Here is a 17,894-nt window from a genome sequence, read left to right on the forward strand (position 1 = left end):
TCTCTGCCCTTCCCCCACTCACTCTCTGTCTCTCTGTCTCTCTGTCTCTCTCTCTCTCTCTTTTTCTCTCTCTCTCAAAAATAAATAAATGTAAAAAAAATAAACAGGAAAAAAAGAAAAGGCTATACACTGTATGATTCCAACAATATGGCATTCTGGAAAAAGCAAAACTATGAAGCCAGTAAAAATATCAGTGGTTGCCAGAGGTAGAGGGAGGGATAAACAGCACAGAGGGATGTAAGGCAGTGAAAGTACTCTGCACCAAACTGTAACGGTAGACACATGTCAGTATACATTTGTGGAAACCTGTAGAATATATGATACCAGGAGTAAACCCTAAAGTTTGGACTTTGGGTGATAATGAAGTAGCATTGTGAGTTCATGGGTTGTAACAAATGTACCACTCTGAGAATAGGATGTTGATGGTGGGGAGGCTCTGTGTGGGGGGGTTCAGGAAGTATGTGGGAACTCTCTGTTCTTTTTGCTCAATTCTGTTGTCAATATAAAACTACTGTAAAAGAGTTTTATTTAAAAGAAAGAAAATTAATATTAAGAGCTAATAATAGAAACCCCCAAATCATCTTCAACAGCCTTCACCAAACTGGGTTGGTACTAAAACCAAAGCAGCCATGTTCAAAGGGTCTTTGAACTTCTCAGCCTTAAAATAACCAGAAGTGATCAAATGTATTGACTACCTATAGCAATTTACTTAATAATTAACAAGCCTTTAATAGGTCTACTTGATAGTCCTATAACAATAATATTAATTCTAGATATGTTAGACACATGCCGTCTATTCCCTTTTTATGGGCTTGCTCTCTTTATTGAAAGGAAATTTTAAAAAAGACCCAAAGACCTTAATAACTAAAAAGATGGAAATAAAACTATGAAGGGGACAGAATTAGGACTGAGTTCTTTCCGGGGCAGGGTTCTTTCAGGGTTCCTGCCTAATGACCTGACTGCTCTATGTAATGAGGCAAATCACAGACCACATGAAGCAGCCGGACAGTTGGCAAAATGGGGCTGAAATGCAAATCGAGCAGTGCCCAAACCTAGTGCCTTGGTCAAAGGTTCTGTCTGCCCTGGGAATGATTATTTTTAAAAAAATTTTTATAAGAAACTACACACTAGCCAGGCTGTGGGCTTGTGTAGATGCATTTTGCAGAGAAGAGACCTTTCTCCTAGGTCATACAAACTCATCTGATGAGGAAGCCACAGCCCAGGCATGAAAATGTTGATTTTCAGCAAAGATGAAACAGGCTTTTCCCATATCTACACCATGGCCGGAGGAATTCATGAAGTTTAGAACAAGAAAGCACTCAATATCTTCTAAAATCTAGATGATCATATTCAAACTGTTGTAGGATGTTTACCCAGCTGTTAATAAAGTGTAAAATCACTCCATTTTACCCCATAACATTGGCAACAAATATTCCTGAGCTCACCTTGTCCCTGCCCCGACTTCATCACTGATGCTCTGATCCACAACAAACTGAAAGCTGCCTTTTCAAAATGTGAAAGAACCCATTTGTACTCAGAAATAACACCTACAATAAAAAGTTCTTGATAATCCTCCCGTCTTTATCACTAATCTCTTCCTGAGAGATGGATTGTTGACAATGGGGTAAGGCTCAGGAAAGGAGTGAGAAGTTTTCACATGATATTTTATCAATAATAAAATTTTAAAAGATAAAATTTTAGTTTTTAAAGCCATGTAAAAATGTTCACATAAAATGTTCCCATAATAGGGCACGTGGGTGGCTCACTCGGTTAAGTGTCCCAACTCTTGATCTGGGCTCAGAGTGTGATCTCGTGGTTTGTGGGATTGAGCCCCATGCTGGGCTCTGTGCTGACAGAGCGGAGCCTGCTTGGGATTCCCTCTGTCTCCCCCTCTCTCTGCCCTCCTCCTGCTTGTTGCACTCTCCCTCTCTCTCACTCTCAAAATAAATAAATAAACTTTAAAAATGTTCCCATATTACAATTTTCATGCCAAGAAGCCTGGTACTCTAATCAGACTTAGAATTTGTTATTTCCACCATCTCAGTTTATTCTCCATTTGCTCAATGGATAACATTTTGAGCTATCAAAAAGAAACGAATAAGGGATATTACTGGGTTGTATATTTTATTACACACAGCATTACTTTTCTCTGTGAACCAAAAGCTACAATTCTATAGCACTCAGTGTCTTAGGCAGAGACCAGAATGAGGATATTAAGTGAGACAATCAGACACAACATTTATATCTTTTCCTAATGGACCTCTGCCAGAGGAAATTCTCTTACCTTTGGGTTCTTGTGATTCATCATCACTATCTGAGCTGTCATTACTCACAATATGCTCAGCTGTAATATTTTCTGTGGAAAGAAAACAAAACAATTGAATGATCTCAGGTGTCAAGGCTCACAATTAAATTTATTAGAAGGAAGTAACCTGAGGTAAAATCACCAAGTGAGATCTACTAGGTTTATAAATGGAAATTTCTATAATTTTAGTATCTAAATTCATTAGTTTTCCTACCATTTTCAAATTTCTCATTGGAAAATAAATTTTCTGGGCCAGAAAAAATTAGTTTAAAACTATTCTTTCATGATTTAAAGGAAAGAATCGTTATTTATTTACCTTAATTCTGACAAAGAATAACTTGGTTATAGGAGGCTCCTTATTATACCAAAAAGGTATAATTTTCTTTCATTAAATATGTTTAAGTGCTGTTTCTGAGGAGAAATGCAAAGTAAAACCAAAACCTATAGGGAGACTACAGAACAGTTCCTTCAAAATGAATGAAAGCTACTAATATAAGGTGTCTTTTGATTTTCAATAATATAGAAAGTTGTTTGTTGAAATGTGCCTTTTGGTGTCAAGAATTTATGCTTTCTCAGAATATATTAAGAGGGCAGTTATGAAAATTAAAACTTAGAAACCATATACCCTTAAAACAAACACAGGAGTAAAATCTGGCATAATAACTAGTCATTTTTTCAAGTGACAATTACCTAAACTACAGAACACACACACCATTCTTATCAGCATCATTTGTTGAAGATCAAACTTTGTTTGGACACTTACATAAAACCACTTTCTGTATAACAGTGACTTTTTTTCTTCTTCTATGAGTCAATAGGCTTTTTTTAATTTAAAAAAAACCTGACTCTAAACTTATAATTTTCGGTTCTAGAATCACTTGGGAAAAATATAGGTATAACATATAGTTTCCCCATTTTACTCTGCACATGTTTATTATCAGCATAAATGTTACATATCTGAATGACAGTATAGAATGAAAGGGTTTTACATGCTTGAGGTAGTAGGTTAACTTTTTAGATTTATTTAGTTTTACTGGTATGATTACACACTTGAAATTCAATACAAGACAGTGTTCATAGACTAATATTATTATTCATTTCATGAGTATTATAGAAAGTAGTTTTGTTGTATAGAAGAGGATGGGGTGTTAGAAAATGACCCACAATAGGTGTTATATATGTTAGGTGTACTTCTGGTCCTATATATATTTGGGCAGACCAAAATTTTCTTTTTTTTTAAAGTATTTACTTCGTTTGTTTTTTGTTGTTTATTTGTTTTTTGGTCAATTTGATACTCTCCTTTAAGAAGATGGTTCACCAAAATATTCTATTTTATATAGATATTTTTGAGATGAATAAATATTTGAGTGTATCTATTTTCCATCCCTAGGGTATGATATGCAGCTCCATCTGTTCAAAAGCATAGATTGCTCACATTCAAAATTCCTTGAGAATGTAAAGAACTTCATTCCAAGTCATCAGATTATGGTCCAATTTACCATCATGACTTTCTTCAGAGGGGAAAAAGCAAGCTCAGAAACAACCTCTGAACATCCCTTGAAGAGGTAAACTTTAATCAGCCAGTGGATGAAAAGAATCACCAGGAGTCTTCAGATTCCCCTCAGTCGCCTCTCCTGTCTCATTTCTGGAAAGCCTTACCTAATCTGAGGTAACACGCATCCTGGATTCCTACATAATATCCCTCTCAGTCTGACACAGAAGACAAGTCAACAGGCTGCCAAACCACTGGCCTCAAAAGGAAACCTCTCACAACAAAGAATATTCTGAAGACTGTTTAATATCAACATTCTCCTTTTCCTTGGCCTTTAGCCACTGTCTCACCCACCTTCTGGATCTGTTATTTCAGTCCCATTCTCTTCCTGCCATCAGAGGGGAAAATAAACTCTAGGGGTATCTGGATTATTCAACAGAGAAGCAGCACAGAGAAGCAAGCCTCACAACATGTGCTTTTTCTGTTCTTTTTCTCTTTTATTCTGAAATCTTCATATTATTTTGAAAAGAGTTATTTCCTCAAAATTAGATGGTTATTTATTCATCTGCGCTATGATGTTCATTTTAAAAAGTCAAGTCAGGGGCGCCTGGGTGGCTCAATCAGTTGGGCATCCAACTTCGGCTCAGGTCATGATCTCACAGTTCATGGGTTCAAGCCCCACATTAGTCTCTGTGCTGACAGCTCAGAGCCTGAATTCTGCTTCAGATTCTGTGTCTACCTCTCTCTCTCTGCGCCTTCCCTGCTCATGCTCTACCTCTGTCTCTCAAAAAAAATGAAATAAACACATTAAAAAAAAAAAAGAAATATCCATGCCTAAACAAAAAAAAGGTCAAGTCAGAGCATTTCAACATGATACACTTGGCCTTATAGTTACTCTTAAGAGAGCGTGGCTCTATAAGTTAAGGTCGGAGCAGCTCAAAATGCCACCAAGCTTGACTGCTCAGTAACTGAGTCCTGCTCAGAGGACAGAAAGCAAAGTATTTTCTTTATTATTATTTTATTTACTTTAAAATCTTTTGTTATAGTGCAATCATTAAAATCACTTCTCTATTACTTATTAAGAACCACTAAAAATGCAAATGATACTATTGAACAAAACATTAAGGACCATGGGAAATTGCTGTGCACATAATATACATCTCAAATAGTCAAAATCAATTTTGCAGGATGAATAACACCACTTAGAAGCCAATATGTAGTGAATTAATGCTACAATTGTGTTCTTTTTTCTTTTTTGCATAAAGCTTAATTGAATCAACTGTCACTGCCTGGAAAAACTAAGGGCAGCTTGTCAAAAAAAAAAAATCCTGCATTAAGTTTTATGTGCAAGTATTCTTCAAATGAATTGGTTGTTGAAAAAGTCATTAATGCTATTCTGTTAACCCTATGTGTGATATTTCATGGTATTTCATGATATTTCATAGACAGAGAAGAGGTAGTAGGTAGGTAGTGTGCTGATAATCTACAGGACCCTCTTCTGCAATCCCTGCTGGGCTGACCTCCAATTCAGATATAGCATTCACTGTTCCTTCCCACAGCCACTCAAAGTAGCCATAAGGAAACAAGGTCCGCACTTGGGAGACACTGAATGTATGTTTCATTTTGTTTGCTTTGGGCCAAATTTACTCATCAAACAAAACGTTAAGAGTTCCTGTCATTAACCTTACAACGAATGAAAACCACTGGTCCTCAAATGAGTTTGTCTACTTTTTCAAGTTTTGTAAATATCATTTTTTATTATGGGCCAATTGGTTAGATTTAAAGAAAATCATTAGTGTTAGTTTACTAGATGTGATTTGAAATATTTTTCTTCTTCCTTTTTGGTATGACTTAGCTATTGGCAGCTAACAGAAATCTAGTGGGTTAGTATTTTAGAGGTATGTAAATTGGCAGATGTGAATTTAGGTGTCATATTGTGTTCAAATGCTGATGAGTCTAATGTTTTAAAAACGAACTGTATTTGATAAAAGGACACAAACAGTATATTTAGATATATCAATACTAAGAGGAATGGAGATGCCCTAGTTCAAAATTATTCTCAGGAATCAATAGATTTTATGAATTTCACAACCTCAGTGTCAGAATAATATTCAAGAAGTAATATACATGTGATTTTCAGGCAACACTTAGGTTAATTTAACCAAGCTATTAGTAATTTTAGAATAATTACAATCTTTATGATTATTTAATTTTCTAAATATGCATGTTGAAATTTATCAGTTTAGCATCACATGGTCAACAGAAACATGTTTTTACGATACCTAGTTCCTCCTCCATTGTGGAACCTTTATTTTGTGAGCCAGAAACCCCCAAGACTCTGTTGAACAATATGGAAAACGCACTGCCCCAGACACCTAAAACAAAGCAAAAATGAAGAATACCTTAGAATGCACCAAGATTCAAAACAGTCAGACAGACAAATTGTACATTTTAATCACTTACCCATTAAGAAATGCAAGGGGTTTTCTTCATATTTCTTCACAACTGTTCCCATAAAAAATTTGCTTCCAAATAAGTCAGGAGCCATAAAGGTACCATATTTAGCCATGCCAATCTCATATGGACTAAATTCAACCCAATCTGAAAGGAGTTTTAAAAAGCACAGCCGATTAGTAGGGAAATACTACAGAAATGCATAGCATTGAGGATCACTTCCACTAATGCCTTGATTATTTTCATTTATTTAACATATTTTTAAAAAATTAACCAAATGCCTATTGTGTATATGCCATTGTATAGAAGTTGGTGGAAAACAGCTTATTGAAATGAAAACAAAAAAGGATCCTTTCTAATTTGTACAAACTGAATATTTTTTGCATTAAAAGCTCAGACATCTTTAATAAAAATCCATCTTAATGCTAAAGAATGAAAAAGAGAAAACTGCTAACTCAGATGTAAAATCCATGAAGGAGATAGAAGAAATTACACTTTGATAATGCAAGCACACTATAAAAATGGAAGAAATTGTTTTCTAACAGTTGACGTTTCTTCACCTTTCCTTAATTTTGCTTATTAACCATTGTTCTAACTCACAAGATTATAATGCAAAGTCTTTAGACCGAGTGTCTTAAGAAATGCCTGGTAATAGGGTCAATAAAGTGTAATTTCTAGGAGTAGAGCCTATAGAGCCAGAACCCTAGGTTCAAATATCATTTTTCTGCTTTCTAACCGTGCAACCTTGGGTAGATTACTTGTGTTCTTGGTGTCTTAGTCCCCTAATCTAGAGAAAATGAATAAAATCAGGAGATTGTAGAATTGTTGTAAAAAATCTAATGAGTTAAGAAATATAGTGGTGCCTGGGTAGCTCAGTCTGTTAAATATCTGACTTTGGCTCAGGTCATGATCTCATGGTTCATGAGTTGAAGCCCCACGTCAAGCTCTGTGCAGACAGCTCAGAGCCTGGAGCCTGCGTTGGCTTCTGTGTCTCCCTCTCTCTCTGCCCTCCCCTGCTCTCTCTCAAAAATAAATAAACATAAAAAAGTTTTCTTGATGTAAAGAACTCAGAAGAAGGCATAGCACATTTTAATCACTCCATAAGTGGTAGCCCCTACTACATTTCATGTATTTCCATGGCTATCACTATGTTTAATTATGCATCCAAAAAGAATTTCTGGTTTCTGATGCCCACTTCCTACACTTGCTTCTCTCTCAGTCTTCCCTATCTTGGTAAATGGTACTACTTTTCATATATTCATACCTCTATCCATTCTTTATCTTTGACAATTCTTTCCCCTTTATATCTTACAAAAACTCAAGTTCAGTAGACTTTCCTATCCGATAAGGTTAGAAACTGGCTGCTTATCCATTTGATCACCATCCAGTTGTACCCTAGTGGGACAAGCTGTCGTACCTTCTTCCCTGGATCTCTCCAATAGTCCTTCTAAAACACCCCTTCCCTATTCTCCAGCTATCTTTCTGATACCTGCTGCTAGAATGAATTTTTAAAAATAGAAATCACAGCATACTAATGCTAGCTGAAAGCTTTCCGACGGCTTTCCATTACCCTGAACACAAAATGTCGTCAACAAGGCTTCTTAATGGTCTGGCTAGTGACTCTTGGCCTCATGTCCTAACCAATCTCCCATTATGGTGGTCTTGCTTTTTCCACTTGAGCCACACAAATCTTCTTAATGTTCCTCAGAGAGAAAGCTCACTGACACCTCAGTGCCTTCATGCTTGCTCTTACCTTACACAATTACAAGGCTTGCTCCTTCTTAACCTTTAGTTCAAGGTCGATTTTCATTGGCCATCCTCTGTAAAGTTCCACCACTACCCACCCTTGCCTAACCCATAACCGTCTGCTCTCCTTTATGTACCTTGCTTTATGAAACTATTTACTATTTGAACAATCCAAAATCCAAATAACTCAAAACTCCAGAGGATTCTTGTTATTCATTTGGTGGTAAAATCTGACCTGAATTCATTCAACAGAAGAAAACAGTCTTGAAATGATGTAAGGCTTACTTTTGTTTATATCGCTAAATATGAATATTGACACATTCTATTACAGAAATCACTCTATTTCACTATGAGATTCCAGGTGGTTTTATGTAACATACACAGCAAGTTTTTTTTTAAAACTTTAAAATATAAAATATTTTGAATTAAAAAACACTTATCTCTAAAGTTTGAAAAAAGGCATTGCGGGTGTATATTTATTGTTTACTCAATGGTAGATCATACTTTCTACTTTTGTGAAGAAAGTTAGGAAATCACAGTTGTGATGAGAACGCATTATAATTCATTTCAAATCAAAGCCAGGCGGCACAAATATCTTTCTTTGGAAAGTGATATGCTTTATAATGATTTGCATGGAGTTAGTGAGATATGACTAGCAATGAATCAGAGGCTGCTAGGAAAATTTCTATATCACTACAAGTAATTTCCTATCTCTGAATCTCATCCTCTTGAGTACTGAAAGAATAACTTCTCGAGTAATCTCATCTTTATTAATGCTGTGGTTTGTACACACATAATTACAGCTATTTTCAAGGTAAGATTGCTCTCTAATCCTTACTCAATAACTCACCATGGTAGAACGTGACTATTATTCTTTTACTGTTGACTTATAAATTTCAAACTTGAACCTCTCTCCCTCACCTCTATCTACTTCTTTCCAACTTCCTGTTGTGGATTTACACTTAGATACATTGTCATCACATGCTTGCCTGGACAGGAAGTCATCGTCTTTCCTCCTAGTCTATCTTACCTCTTTTAGTAAACACTATTCTAGCCCCAAAAAAGAAATTTTTAAAAATTGAAACCACTGGGGCACTGGGGTGGCTCAGTCGGTTAAGCATATGACTTCAGCTCAGATCATGACCTCATGGTCTATGAGTTTGAGCCCCACGTCAGGCTCTGTACTGACAGCTCAGAGCCTGGAGCCTGCTTCATATTCTGTGTCTCCCTTTCTCTATGGCCCTCCACTGCTTGCAGTCTCCCTCTGTCTCTCAAAAATAAAATAAAAACAGAAAACAATTTAAAAAATTGAAACCATTCTTTTAGTCACTCACCATTACCACCTTTCAGTAATAACCTTTGGGCTTTTCACAACTGTCTTCTCTTCTTATCAGGATCTCCCTAGATCTGGGACTTCATTACAAATGCACAGTGATAACACTGTTTCCACTTTCTTTCCTCGCTAATCTACCCAAATGAATCACCAAAATACCTTTTTCCAAAACACTACTTCAATAATTGTATTGCCCTACCCCTAAACACTAAATGTTTCCCCCTATCTTCATAACTGAATAAAAATACTTATGTCTGGAATTCAAGTCTTTCCATAACTTGGCACTAATAGTTTTCCCAAATGTACCACCCACCTTTCACCAGCTCGTACAGAGTCTGGTTTCTTTTTTTTACTGCTCTTGAAAACATTTTTAACTCCCCTTTGAGCATTTTCTTATACTGTTTTACACAAAGAGGACTCTTCACCTCCACTTGATAGATCTTTCCATGTGCAAACGGAATCGGAGCTCTAGCCCCCTCATAAAGTTGTCCTTATGACTGGAATACATGTGTACAATATCTTACACTTGTATCAGTTCTATACACTTTAAAAGATCATAATATTCTATGTGTGTTGCTCATTCATTTTTCATGTTTTGTTTTTGTCTTGCTAATGGGACTGTAACTTTTTTGAGGAAGAATGCCATATTTTTACTCTTACAGTATCTGTCAAAAATTTTAACATGATGATCGTAAGTTGTACTCAAGAAATGCACTTTACTGACCAATGGAAATGTAAAAAGGAAAGCAGTGTAGTGAAGTGAAAAAGTCAAAAATATTTAACAGTTTAAACAACGAATGTTTATTTGTTTAAAATCTTCAAAAGAGGAGAATGTTTAAAACTATTCTAAAGGGAAGAAAAACATTCTCTAATATTGTTGAAATAAAGGTGATAAAACTTCTGTAAGCTAAGATAATTTGGCTCCTTGACTTTTAAAAATATTATTCAGATAATATTTTAACTTTTCACCCTGAATATCTACTTTTAATCTAAGAAAACTTTAAAAGAATAAAGTATAGACATGTCCCCTTTTTTTCCTTCAATAACCCAAGCTACTTGAACCTTCATAACACACACCTTTGTCTTATCTGGTACAAGATCCACATAACTAATGCTTGATGGCTTTGTCCAACTCTGTTAAAAGAAACAGCTTTGAACTTCCTTATCATAGAAGCTTAACAATGAGAGTTAATGGTGTATCTGTCACCTCAGTAACAATATTGCAGTTAGGCAGATGGCCCAAATAAGACACATCCAGGTCAAAAGATTACTGTGTGAACATCAAACGGCCTTTCCCACTCTAAATGAATCCAAAATATTCACCTGCTGAAAAATTACTTGTTCCTTAATTATCTTGGTCAGATTTTCTATTGAGAATTCCTACTGCCTCAAAGCTCAGAATGAAAAAAGGTGACTGTTAAAATGTCATAACAATTGTTAACAATAGTAAAAACACTATTATATTTTAGGTCTCTTTTATGATATTCCATCTTCTGCCTGTCTCATGTGATTGTCTTAACATCTCTGTAAGATAAACCTGGTATTTATTAATATCCTTTTTTTTAATAATGAGGAAAATAAGAATCAGATTAAATGACCCACCTAAGGTATTTCAGCTTAGAAATAAGACAAGGATTCCAACTTAGTCTCATGCTTGCTTGACCATAGCATAATGCTTTGGGGTAAAATGGCTTATTTGGCTATACACAGATGTGACTAGCTTACTAGTGGGATTTATCAAACTATTTCCAAATATTCCAAGACCTCAAAAAACAATAGCTATAGGAAAGCAAAAACAAAACAAAACCAATTTCATCATGGCACTGGCTTTTCTTATATGAATAAATTCCAACTCTCCCTCTGAAGTTCGTTACAATCAAGATCTTGCTCCTGATTGCGCTGAGCAGGCCATGGTCATCCCAGACTCCTACTGTGGACCATACCTTCCATCCGAAATTAAATTTGCCACTCATATACAAATCCTATTTAGTGTTAAGATCCAAGACCTCTGATTTCTCATACAGTTTTCATAGAGCACTACGTTTTTTAAGATTTACTTAAACTTAATTTGGGCCTGCCACTGCTTTATGTACTTTGCATACTTTATATCATTTATTTAGTGAAAACACTGAGAGTCTCATCCTCATTTAACAGATGTGGAAACTGAGACTAAAAGATGTCACGTAACTTGGTCAAAGGAACAATGCATAGTAACTTCTTTCTTGTGCCTTAACTCATTTAACAATTATTGTAAATTTCTCCAACAGATTATAAGGTCTTCTAGACCAGGGACAATATACTGTGCGGGGAGGGGAGTTCACGCTTAGCACCGTCATACTGCGTTCTACATGGTCAGTCACCAGAGTAGCCAATATTTTAATAAAAAAAACAAGGGATTTTTGAGAACAAGCCTCAACTCTGCTTACTTTCTGTGTGGCAATGTGCAAATCATTTCATCTTCCTGCGGTTTTGATTTTAATTCTAAGAAGCAGAGCTAAAAATATCTCACTTCCCGAGTTGCAGTAAAAATTGAATAAGATAATAAATATAGTAAGTGATTTCTGAATCGTTAAGCATGACGAACATTTTAGTCAATTAACTGATAAAGATTAGAATGAATGAATTCCAGGGGCACTGCTTTTTATAAACAATTCAAAATTCTTGCCTGGGAATTGTCCGTTGAAAAGAGTGAGTGAGACCTTGTAAAATTTGCAAGAGGATTTGGGCGACAAATCTGTTAATTACATTCCATTCACAATGACTTTTTAAGTTCATGTAGTGACTGATTTCACTGAGGTACTTTTTCTAAAATTACAATGAACCCTACCAGCTACAGTCAGAAATGCTACCACCTTGCAGATTAGGACCAGCAAAGTATGGTTCCCAGAAGTAGGCCCCCAGAAGGATGGTGTCACATACTTTTAGAACATCCAGCAAGAAGCAAAGCTACAGAAGAAACAAATATTTACATCTGAGATTTAATAGTATGAGGTATTTTGTTTGCCAGCATGGCATACAAGCAAGGACTAATACTTTTTGAGTGCTGAATTATAAAATGACAATGGTGCTTTGAATGTAAACATACACCATGTTATCCAATTTAATGAAAATCTAAGCAGTAAGCAAAAGAATATGCATTGCCTAAAGGCATGCTATTTTGTTAGAAGTCCTTGAGGAACGAGTAACTAAAATTGAAGTGATTATATTCATGACTTTTTTATAGTTTCTTTTTTATTTTACTAATTTAAATGAAGATATATTAGTAACTTGTTTCATGGAATAGTCTGTCCAACCAGAAAATCACCTAGCTTACTCTTTCTTGTATCCTTCCAATGTTTTTATGTTACCAAAAATATATTAAAATAGACAACTAAAACTGCTTAGGAACTTCCTGTAATGAAAATCATTAGAAACCGCAGTTCAAAGGTTCCAGGAAATGTTTCGAAAGAGGAAATTACATACCTGCAAACATTAGCTCCGAAACATCAGGTTTGACATGGAGACAGGTGAAAAGGGGTAAAGGGCACTGTGCGGAATTAACTTTTTCCTTCAAACTACTCAAGGTAGTGTTCATTCTCTGTCCACAGAAGAAATAAAGACATGGTTTTCAATATAGAAACATATACAGACAGAAAACTATTTAAAACAGTATTTACAATCAAGACACTTAGGAGTTTTGTAATAAAAATCAGTTTTCCTTCTAGAAATCTCTGAGTCCTAATAAATGACAAAAAGTAAGCTCTATGGAGGTAGTTATTATCTTCATTCTAAGAACAACCATAACTCTTAAAGATTATGTCTACATGTGAAATGAAGAACAGCTTGGCAAATACGAAGCCCAGAGAACATTTGGACCAGAGATTCGCTGGCATAGACTCTATCTCCCCCACTTCATCTTCAGATGAAGTGTCACCCTGTAGTCATGTGTCAAATGGTCTTGCTCCATGTGACTCACTCCCTTTTCTGACTCTCTTTTAGGGAATCTCCATTTTTCCTCTACCACTAAAATACTAATTGTGCTCATCTCTTTATTTAAAAAGACAAAGGAGGAGTGGACAATAAAGGGTCAAAATGTGTATTTAAGAATACAAAAGTAGTTCCCTATACATCAAAACTGACACGCAGAAAGAATTAGTAAGCACTAGTTGGAAATGTAGAAGTGTTATGGCTGGCAGGGGGTATGTACTCAGGACACATTGTTGACAGGATCAGTTGAGTCAAGTGACTTTTATAAAATGTTGTACGTAAGTGATGAATCACTGGGTTCCGCTCCTGAAACCAGTACTACATTGTATGTTAACTTGAATTTAAATAAATTAAAAGAAAAACAAAATGCATCATTTGGTTTTATTAAAACAGTATGATATGCAAGGTCTATTTGTATTAAAAGGATGGCAGTTTGAGCCACAGCTTACATTGTGAATTAGTGTTTCTCCTATTAACATCCCAAAGATATCAGTAAAGGTGACAGGTTGCCCGGAGCTTTTCTTCTTCCAGAGAGATTCAACGTATCTCTTAACTTTCTGTGGTGTGAGAAGTAAAAGAGGGTTGTGGCTAACATTTTTCATTAGCTCTTTATTAATCTCCTCTGGCCCTTTCTCTGGAAAATCAGGGTGAGAATATAAGGTTGACATGTACCTGTAAAGAAAACAAAAGATGATTAGTAAAGAGAATGGACATTACATAGTAGTCTCCAAAGAAGGCAGGTACTCTCTGTCATAAGAAAAATAAAGAATGTTAGAAATAGTTGATTAACTTAAATCTCTGAAATATCTAATATTAATATCTAAAGATATTAATCCATTTAAGGAAAGAATTATCAATCAGAAAAAAAGCTAGTTTACAATAAAAGCGAAGTAAAAGAGAGGTCTCAAAGGAAACAGTGGACTTCCCAAGCCCAGTCCGAAGGAGAGGATGCCCTACTGGGCTTACTCTCTGTCCACCGTCCAGCCTCCGGGAATGAGTAATCCCTATTAGATGACCAGCGACTGATGGTCACACATTTGAGTCCTGTAAATAAATTGACTTGTCTGGATATAATACCAGTCAAGTAATCTGATCATTTGACTTCCCATAATGATTTTCTATAGGTAGGAAATGTGCTGTCAAAACTATTGTGAATACCTAATTCTCCCTACAAATGTATTTTTGTTTTTATTTTGCCCATTGCCAACTGGGCAGAATCCTGAGCCTTGCCAGTTGTAGGTGGCAGAATTTCTGAGCATCCAAATCTGATCATGAAATCCTGGAGAGAAATAAGTCTTTAAGGTAAATGCTTTCTTGTGGAGATTCTTGACCACCAGACATTTGGCCATTTCTAGTCATACTGGAAATCAATGGATACTACCTTAGTATTTGATATTTAGACAATAAGCATTCAGTTACCATCCTCCTTCCTGTGTCCCAGTGTCTCCAGTATTGTGGCTCTCCGTACTGAATACTAAGTATGACTTTACTTATCTGTCTCCCTTCATCAGTCATGATCTCCTGCCGGGAAAACTGCTTATTTATCTTCTCTAGCCTCAATGACTAGCAAATGCCTGACATGGAAAGCACAGTTTTTGAACTATTGAACTGAGAGAACAAAATAATGAAATAAATAAATACTCCACCCCTTCATCCAACCAAAGAGAAACAGGACATAGTTTAATCTCCTGTTTCCTTGACATTCAAATCAATTCCTACTATTATAGTTTATCTTTCCTTAGGGGAGGGGAGAAATCTAACCCTTACTGAGTCCTTGCCATTCTTTAAGCCTATGCTGATTAACCATACATAAACTACTGCCCTGAAGACCTGCAATAGCTTTCAATCCTTCTATTTTAAAGATGAGGAAAGACAGGATTGATGAATTTAAATAAATGTTCACAGTTCCCCAACTAATAACAGAATGAGAATTTAAAATGTGTCTTCTCCCTGGATAGGAGTGGTAGGTAATGACCAGTTTTCTTTAAATAGCTGTCTGTTTCTTTGGTTGCACCAAGGCAGGATTCATTATTACCAGTTTCTGTGGACATGCCACCATCTGATGCACACAAATATCCCTCCAATTTGCAACTCTATAGTTAAGCCTTGATTTTCATCTCTTTACTAACACATGACTCTCAATGATATCAATCAAGTTTCTGAATGTCTAAGTGACTTAGACATAGCAGGGGCTCTATAAGTAGTTAATTAATGAATGGAAGGACCCTCAACTTATTTCTCTATAAATCTAAAGATATCTGCCTCTAATTCTCCTTTAAAATTTTTCTAATTTTTCAACATATTTATATGATGGGGCACATCATTCTCTCCATACAAATGCATTTTAGGCTATGTGTGAAATTCTAATACCTAAATCATGTCAAAACTCCATAAGGGATTCACAGTGCAGTCTCTTCCTCCTGATCACATGGTCAATGCTTTAAAATATCAGTGCCTGGTGTCCAAGGACTTGCCACATCAAATCTTTAGGGGTAAACATATAGAATTTCTATGTTAAAAAACTGTCAAAAGCAAGTCTCGAAAGCAATTAAAATTTGGAATGACTTGAGAAGACCCTCGATATTTGTGAAGCAAATAGCCTGAAACCCTAAAGAAATCTCTAGATTAATTTCCCCCTCAAAATGCAGTTACTTATGCAAATCTTCATTTAGTCATTAAATGTGCGATGAGTTGGAGAGATTCATTAAGTCAACAAGACAAGCACAGTCACCACCTTAAACAACATATTTTTCTCTAACTTACATCTTGATCTTTTAGTCTATCACCTCTTATGGGACAATGTCTCCTAAAATTGTTTCATTGTTCAATGCTGCAGGAAGTCTTCAGACTATTGAACTGAAAGTTCTCATTCTTGAATTCCATTTGGGGGTCAGTTTAATGAATTGAGCCCCACTGCTATTGTTGTAGAACTACTTTCACTTCTCTTTAGATGGTAATGCCATTCAAGATGGCAGTCAAGAGCCCACAGACCCTTACGATTCTGCAAATGAAGCTGTACTGGGGAAGAGTGTTGTGCTGACTGGCTGGCTAATAGTTACATGTAACGAATAACACATATCATCCAAAAATAATTTCAGAACTAATTACCATAAAGGTAGTACAGTTACAAGGGAAGCCTTTGACCTACATAAAATTCTCTTTTGTGATCACAGAAAACTTTATGGGAGGTCCAGGGTTTCTCCAAATACTTCCGTATTACCTCATTTGTGCCAAGTAATGGTCATGTGTCAGCAGAATATAAAAACTTACACAACACGAGTGTAATTTGTTTATCCAAGTCTTTCTGAATTCCTTCCTTTGAACTTTTTACCTACTTGTCTACACTTTTCGAGAGAAAATTAACATGAATCATCCTGACCACCTTTTCTTCTGTTTCAGGAAGTATCTCTTCTCTCCACAATGAACAACTTTCACTTGTCTCTTGTCCTGTCCTGTCTCTGTCTGAATTTTTTTCTATCAATGAACCACCTGTTTTTTTTTTATCTTCCATCTAAACTTCTACACTATTTCCTTTACTTAAAAAAAATTTTTTTAATACTATTTCTTTTCCTTTAGACTTCTATGAAAATATCTAAGTCCCTGAATTCTGGAAACAAAACAAAACCAAAACCCTTCCCTGAGTTCCTATATTCCCCTTCTTGAAGTTTAGCTCCTGAAGGGTTTACCTACTCACCTTTCTTTATGATTTATTCACTTCTTACTTGGAATTTCAGAATCAAAAGTGTTCTTTATTTACTTCAGTGATTTTTGCTAAGACCACGAAAGATTTCCAAACATCGTTCTAAGCTATGCTTCTCACAGATGTTTCACTCTACTAAAAGACCCACTACTTCTTGAAGTACCCTCTACCCTTGACCTCTAGGTCATCTTTTACTTGATGCTCTTCTCTGACAGCTACTTTGCATTGTCCATTGGGGACTTCCTTCCCCTTCTGGTCCATTAGCTTTTGGAATGTTCTAGAGTCCCATGAACTAATTTATTGGTAGTAATAACTGAAGTAGTAGAAGTTGGTGAAATTTCCAAGGGAGTGGTGTGTAGATATAACAGAATAAAAAGGAGGCCTCCTCACATTAAGGAGAAAAGCAGTAAGGAGAAAAGCAGTGAAAGTAGTAAAGACAGTATGGAGGACAGAGCAATCAGAGAGGATGAAATAAAAACAAAAATAGTAGGAGGGATTTGAATGAGGGACAGCTCATGTTCAAAATGTCCCAACTGCCAACTTCATCCTCCCTTTGAGGAAATAGAATAGATAACAAAAGTCTAATCTTGAGGAACGTAGACAATGAAGGATGGAGCAGAAATTTATGTATATATAAATGTGTGGTCTATAAATGTCTAAATGATTGGCTTGTAATATTTAAAATTCTCTTAGTTACATTTTTCAGGACTTGTTTTTAGAACCCTGACAGGAGAATAAAAGATGTTGTCCTGAAGTTGCCTCAAATCCATAACCAAAGCAATGACTGCGGCTCTAATTAGGGCTAAACATGCACTATTATACCATCAAATCAGCACCCAAATCACACCTGCTCTGTCTTTACTAGATGAGTTTACGAAAGTAAGCTTCTTGCAATGTA

General features: G+C 35.8%; 1 protein-coding gene across 4 annotated transcripts in view; it reads right to left on the reverse strand.

Moving 5' to 3' along the window:
• PLA2G4A (phospholipase A2 group IVA) overlaps window positions 1-17,894 on the reverse strand; it is a 148,615-nt gene that overhangs the window by 32,839 nt on the left and 97,882 nt on the right. For all 4 annotated transcript variants that reach the window (XM_029935174.1, XM_029935171.1, XM_029935173.1 and 1 more), the window contains 5 exons: window positions 13,746-13,968; window positions 12,793-12,907; window positions 6,261-6,398; window positions 6,080-6,172; window positions 2,285-2,356 (listed from right to left, as the gene is read on the reverse strand). In XM_029935174.1, coding sequence (XP_029791034.1) covers window positions 2,285-2,356; window positions 6,080-6,172; window positions 6,261-6,398; window positions 12,793-12,907; window positions 13,746-13,968 — 641 coding nt within the window. The remainder of the gene's footprint in view (window positions 1-2,284; window positions 2,357-6,079; window positions 6,173-6,260; window positions 6,399-12,792; window positions 12,908-13,745; window positions 13,969-17,894) is intronic.

This window comes from Suricata suricatta, chromosome 3, assembly GCF_006229205.1.
Source record: "Suricata suricatta isolate VVHF042 chromosome 3, meerkat_22Aug2017_6uvM2_HiC, whole genome shotgun sequence".
NCBI classification, from domain to species: Eukaryota; Metazoa; Chordata; class Mammalia; order Carnivora; family Herpestidae; genus Suricata; species Suricata suricatta.